The sequence below is a fragment of the Numida meleagris genome, chromosome 2 (genome assembly GCF_002078875.1).
Source record: "Numida meleagris isolate 19003 breed g44 Domestic line chromosome 2, NumMel1.0, whole genome shotgun sequence".
Classification (NCBI taxonomy): Eukaryota; Metazoa; Chordata; class Aves; order Galliformes; family Numididae; genus Numida; species Numida meleagris.
In genome coordinates, this window is record NC_034410.1 from 31,171,310 (window position 1) to 31,178,154 (window position 6,845).

A 6,845-nucleotide genomic window follows, 5' to 3' on the forward strand; every position below is an offset into this window, starting at 1 on the left:
GGGCAGCGCCCACAGCCCGGGCAGGGGGATGGGACGGAGCCGTGAGAGGAGAAGGAAGCGGGTGAGGGCCGAGGCGGCGGAGCACAGCCCGCGCTGGGCCGAGCCTCAGCCCGCTGCTCTACGCCAGGTCATTATAAGAAAAATAAAAGAAATAAGAGAGGATGACAGGGCGAGGGGGGGACGCGAGGCTCACAGGCCCCGCGCTCCCCAAGGAGCCATTTTAGACACAACCGCGCTTCCGCCCGAGCTGCGCCGGGCGCCCCCGCCTCCCGCCCGGGCCTGGCCGGCCCTCAGCACGGCCCCGGCAGGGACGGCCACTCACCCTCCCCTCGAAGTTGTTCTCCTCCACGTCGCTCATGTCGGCAAAGTCCTGACCACTGGGCCGGGCGAACGGGGACGCTAGTCCCGAGCAGCGACCGCACCCACCGCCGCTACCGCTATGGTTACCGCGGCTAATGTTATCCCTACCAGAACCACCGCTGCCACCTCCCTCCCGCCACAGCCTCCCACCCCGTCTCCCGCAGCAGCGCAAAATGGCGCCTCCGCTCCGTCTGCGCCCGACACGGCTCGGGGGCGGGGCCCGGCCCGGCCCGCCCGCCCGCTACAAAGGAGGCGCCGCCGGCGGACAACGAGCTCCAGGCCGTGCCGCCGCCGCGCATGCGTAACCTCGTCCTCGTGCCACCGGGAGCCGAGTCCCGCCCAGTAGCGCGGGAGGTCCCCGCTTCCTCACAGCCGCTGCGTTGTCGTACCGGCCCCGTGCCTGGCTCGGTGATACGCTCCGAGGCGTCCCACCGGACACCCCGGTGCGGTGTTTCTAGTCATGACAATTTTCTTTTAACTATAATTTCATAGAATAGAATCGTTAAGATTAGAAAAAAATACTAAGATCGTGTAGTCCAACCAGCAGCCCATCTCCACTGAGCATGACCCTCAGTGCCACACCTCCATGGTTCTTGAACGCTTCCAAGGACGGTGATGCCACCACCTCCCTGGGCAGCCTGTGCCACTGCATCACCACTCTGAGAAGAAACTTCCGCTAATATCCAACCCAAACCTCCACCAGTGCAACTTAAAGCCATCGACTCTTGCCCTATCGTTATCTGCATGGGAGAAGAGGCTGACCACCACCTCACTACAATTTCCTTTCAGATAATCGTGGAGAGCAATAAGGTCCCCTCTGAGGCTTCTCCAGACTAAACAAACCCAGTTCCCTCAGCCACTCCTCCTAAGTCTTGTGTTCCAAACCCTCCACCAGCTTCATTGCCATTTACCCTGAGAAGTCTTTTTTTTTTTTTTTTTTTTTTAAATATCAGCTCAATCCTCTGAATCCTGTGTGATTTCAGCACTTCTTCCTCCAGCACACAAATAACAGCAGTGATCCCGTGCAGAACCAGAGGCTCAGCACCGAGGACATGTAGGTAGGTAGGTAGAAAATTTCCAAAGATGACAAAATAGCTCAACGTGTTTTGCTTGCACCAGAAAGCCGAGAGAGTGGGTCAAGATTAGTGGTCAGTTGCTGCTGCAGAGCTAAGAGCTTCCCAGAGATGATGAGAAGCAGTTCTGTCCTCATCTCTACACAGAAGCTTTAATTCACCATGGTGGTAACCAAGGAATGACCAGCTTAACCAGGTGGCCACATACATGAGTATTCCTAGAAAGGAATAGAGCTCAGAAGGTGCCTGAGCAGCAGGGGAGGACTCCCTAAAAATCATGCCCTTGTTCCATGAAGCACACTCCAGGGGCTTCAGCCACTAGCAGTGCCTGCAGCTCTGCCCAGCTCTCCCCCAGCCAATGACACAGGATTCCAACAGCACCTGCACAGCCACTCTGGCCAGGTTGCACAGGAGAAGCTCATCCACATGCAGCTGGGGCAGAGATTCCAACGCAGCTGTAGCAGAAATGCTGCTTCACGACTTGAAACAGTGAGCACCTGGTGGGAAGGCAGGACCAACCCCGAGGAGCTCAGGTGCAAGAAATGCACCTGAGTGACCAGAATGGGTGAAGCCAGGATCCACCCCTTCCCAGACCTTATTTAAGGGTTGGCAGTGGAGGAAAGGGTTTCTCACTGGAGATCCCTACCTATCTGAGGCCTTCTAAGAGTAAGCAGCTTTTTTCCTTTGTTTCTCTATCTGTGATTGTTGTGCTTGGGCTTATTCTTGTTTGCTACAGGCTAGGATTTTGCCACTCTGCTATTACTGCTGTGCTTTCTATTGTCCTGTAGCTTGATGACAGCCTCTGTGTATGCTTGTCTGTATGGAAGGGGTTAGTGTTGTTTTTTATGCTGACCCATGAGTGAAGTTGATTAAGTAGGAGGCTGGAACTCTACATGCAAGCCTTTCTTCTTTTTGTTTAGAGAATCAGAAACAAGTATCTTAATATTAAATAATACCACAGTGGTAAGAAAGGCGGTCTTTAAGAAAGATCTTAATTCTCTAGGTTTTTAAAATGCTTTATTTTGGCTGAAAGCTTTTCGCTTTTTATTGATTTCAAAAGTTTTAGTCAACTCTTTCACCTTGTTTTATTACAATTAACTTGTCATTCCTAAAATGCTAGGCTTCGTTTTAGATACTGCTGTTATCTAGCTTTCCAAAATACATTCTTAGTCCACATCATAATGTATCTTATACCAGCTCTGTTCCACTCAGCTCTAGTGGATATGTTTGCTCATTTCCCCTTCCCAGTGTAATTCAATTAATAAGCATATATCCTATGACAAGATTGCATTATCCTCTGGTGTAATCTGTTCCTGATCCTCGCTGATACTGCCTATAAGCAGAGGGTGCAAGATGGAAAGGACACAAAGGGCACACTTAAAATTTAACACAAAAATGCTTACTAGTCTTCTGCAACCAGGTGGGTAACTGAAAAAAAGGGAACCAAAAACACAATGGAAATAATTTATATAATATAGTCGCACTTAAAAAAAAAAAAACTCAACAAATGAGTGGGAGGGGAAGGAAAAAAGGGCAAGAGACTGTAGGACAGGAATATATTCTTGTTAATATGTACACATGTGTGACTTAACCATAGTCTACACTGATAGCACTTCCGAAGTACCAATATTTATGTGCCCTTCCAATACACCTACACAATTCCAGCAGGATTTCAAGATATTCTGGTGCTTAAACTAAAAAAAAGCAGTAATTTTTACGAAGACCCACTTGAAAAAAGACTAATCAAATTTACATTTTAAATTGAAAATTGCAAGTGCTCTGCATTTTCCATAACCAGCCTGTCTTTGTTTCCTACAATGACTTCACCAGTTTCCTGGAGGTTAAAACTGATAATTGTTTGATATTACCTGTATATTCAGGTTTAGCTTTCACAGTCTATAAGGTGGTGAGGATAAGGAGGAGCATACTATGAGATGCACGTACATGAAGGATGACCTGAATGCATGAGGCCCTAAGGCAACAGGAATTAAGAATGTTATTAATAGTTGAGAGTTCCTGTCAACAGAGGATACATTTATAATGGGGACAGAGCTTAAATCTCAGACCCCTCCAGCAAACCTTCTTGTGCTTATACTGTTGACAGTTTTCCCTTTCTTTTCCTAGTAAGCTGTAAATTTCGTACAGTTTATATTTGCAAAGATATTACAGCTGCTCACTGTGTGTCTGTGAAAATAAAGGATTAATCACTGGGCAAGTAGTACAGCAATAAAGAGCAGTAAATAGCTGTGGTGCGTTTGTTATGTGAAGTCCATTTCAGACAATCTGTTTTTGATCTTGATACTAGAAGAGGAATTCTTAATGAGGAAATGCTTACAGAAACTGATGAGGTTATTTGCCTTTAGAAAATAATTCTACCAACAAATTTACTGGTGCTGCACAATATGTAGTCAACCTGTTCACTCAAAAGCTTACTTATGGAATATTTCAATTCTTTAATATTTTCCTCTCCTCAGGGTTGTGTAATTTAGCAAAAGACTTCTTTTAATGGGACTGATTGTGTAACCTAAATTAAAAAAAGATCCTGTAACACAGCTTCTTATGAATTCTCTGTGGGAATACAGTATCTAGCTCAATGACTGAATAATTTTCTAAACTGAAATGGGCTTTTGGGTGAACACCAACATTTTTTTCACCAACAAGAAAAAATCATTTTTCCAAAATAGGTCTTGCAAGATTGAAATAAGCCACTGCAGACTAGTCAACATCAGAAAAGTCATACAAGTAAATATTTGCATACACATCTGATTCACTGGATGTTGGGATACCACCTACCCCCAGTTTTGTCTGTTTACTTAGGTCTAGGCCACCAACCCTTCTGATGCATTAATATCTTTTTTTCCTGTTGGAGCAACAGATTTAAGTGCTGAATTTTCCCATGTCTAATCCATGTAGAAAAGAAGGCTGAAAAATTCAGAGGCAGGTAGATTCTGACAAGTGTTGGAAATGAGGGAAGAAATGCACATGTGGGGAGATGATGTGATCAGCAAGCTGTAAACACTACTTTCTGCACCTCTGTTTATTTTACAAGAGGTAGCGCTATGCAGGCAGAACAATATTGCCAGCAAAACTTTCTAATACACTAACTTGCATTGCCTGATTGGTAACAGGTATGAGAGCTAGTCTAGATATAGAGAATCCTGAAGAGATTAAGCTAAAATGAACTAAAAGTACTTCTGAATGCAGCAGCGTGGCAGTTGAAGATGCCCACACCTTCACCTTTAGTTAATTGATACCAATTTCCTTATATATACAGCACTGTAGGAGGAATGATGTAACTTGCTGGCACAGCTCTGTGCTCACATCTGACTTACATGAATACTTGAATACTACAGTGTTAAGTGCCAAAGCTGTGAGCAGCCTCTGCAACCTGTTGCAAGAACTGAACTACAGGCAATGGCAAACTAACCACGTGTCAAACCAGACGGATGATGCTTACTTCTGCGCCTACTGTCAAAATTCATTTACACCAGTAGAGGGCAGAAGTGATACCTTTCCCATTTTTGTAAAGACTCCCTAACTTGATCCAATCACGGAACTGAGATAGGAAGGACCCTTAAAGGCCATCTAGACCAACTCCCCTGTAATTAACAGGGACACCTACAGCTAGACTGTGTTACTCAGAGACCCATCCAGCCTGACCTTGAATGTCCCCAGGGATGGGGCTTCCACCACCTTTCTGGGCAACCTGTTCCAGTGCTTCAAAAAATTATTGTAAGAAATGTTGTCCTTGACATATCCAGTCTAAATCTCTACTCTTTTAGTTTGAAACCATTTTCCCCTTGTCTTATTGCAGCAGACCCTGCTAAAGAGTCTGTCCCCTTCTCTCTTACAGCCCCCCTTCAAAGGCTGCACTCAGGCCTTCCTGGAGCCTTCTCTTCTCCAGGTTGAACAGCCCTAGGTCTCTCAGCTTGTCCTCATAGGAGAAGTGTTCTGTCTTCTGGGTCATTTTTGTGGCCCTTCTCTGGGTGCGCTCCATCAGGTCTATGTCTCTCCTGTACTTATGTTGGAAATATCCAAATAATTGATCAGGATGGTATCTCTGATAAAAACAGATTTTATTCACAATTGCAATGGCGGGTGTCCTGCAAGCAGCCGCGCTGCAGAAAGCAGTGTTACATCTTTTATGCCCTATTACCCGATGCTTATCTTTTCCTCCCCTGGTTCCTCATTGGCTGAGTACTTCAGGTTCACAATCTTCCTGACGTTCAACTAAACATACAGATACTGGTTGAACATAAATTGTTGCTAGCTAACCATGTATATTGCTAATTAATTAACTTCTAACACTTGCTTACTCAGCACTTGGACATTATTTCTGGACACCTGCTCATCCTTGGATAGAGATAAGTGTGGTAGGAGGATAGAGGGGGGCATCCTGATGCTGCCTGTTATATCCCAACCTACTCACAGAGTGAGGCAGTTTGGCCTTGTGTGGAGGCCCTGGCTTCTTTGATGTTTGACAAGTTTGCTTTTCTTTTGCTGAGGGTCTCTTATCCAAACAGAACAGCCTTACAGCATGCTTTCTAGTCCATAATACTATTCCTATACTATTCACAACTATTACAGTTTTACAAGTGAGAATTAATCACATAATTCAACAACTATATTTCTAAAATATGTTACTGAAATATATGGTATTTCTCCTTTTTCAAGTGAGCTGTTTCTAAGGGCAAGTTACAAAATACATTGTGCTCTGCTTCTTTAGATCAATTCCCCTTTTTCGATATCTAATGCAGAAACAACATTCAATTCCTACACTGAGGACACCACATCTGGATGCAATACTCCAGGTGATGTCACACCAGCACAGAGCAGAGGGGCAGGATCACCTCCCTCACCCTGTTGGCCACACTGCTTTGGATGCAGCCCAGATATGGTTGGGGATGCAGCCCAGGATACGGTTGGCTTTCTTGGGCTGTGGGGGCACACTGCTGGCTCATGTGTAGCTGCCATCCACCAGTATTCCCAAGCCCTTTTCAGCAGGGCTGTGCTCTACTCCTCTGTCCCCTAGTTTGTACTGATAACAGGTTGCTGTAACCCAGGTGCAAGACCTTGCACTTGGCTTCACTAACCTCATACGGCTCTCCTAGGCCCACTACTGAGTAGCCTGACTAGGCCGCTCTAAATGCCGCTCCATCCTGCAGCTGGTCTCCCTGCACCTCCCGCACACCGTCACACCCCCGGTCCTAGGGGGCTCCCTAAGGACAGCAGCGCGGAGGACAGCGCCACTTCCGCCAGGCACGAGCCCCTTCCGCCGCCGAGATGGTGGCCGTGGAGGGGGCGCTCAGGAGGCGGGAAGAGGCGGCGTCCTGCGCATGCGCTGGTGGGGTGTTGCTGCAGCCCTCCTGGCGGGGGAGGGGGGAGGGGAGGGGGCAGATGCAGAATTAGGGA

At 46.7% G+C, this 6,845-nt stretch overlaps 2 protein-coding genes across 2 annotated transcripts in view; one reads left to right on the forward strand and one right to left on the reverse strand.

Moving 5' to 3' along the window:
• Positions 1-560, reverse strand: part of TRA2A (transformer 2 alpha homolog) — a 24,679-nt gene extending 24,119 nt beyond the window's left edge. Inside the window, exon 1 of the mRNA XM_021389243.1 lies at positions 323-560. Coding sequence (XP_021244918.1) covers positions 323-358 — 36 coding nt within the window. The 5' untranslated portion in view covers positions 359-560. The remainder of the gene's footprint in view (positions 1-322) is intronic.
• The window catches only part of CCDC126 (coiled-coil domain containing 126), a 12,052-nt gene continuing 11,962 nt past the window's right edge, over positions 6,756-6,845 (forward strand). Inside the window, exon 1 of the mRNA XM_021389254.1 lies at positions 6,756-6,777. The gene's annotated coding sequence lies outside the window, so the exon portion shown is untranslated. The remainder of the gene's footprint in view (positions 6,778-6,845) is intronic.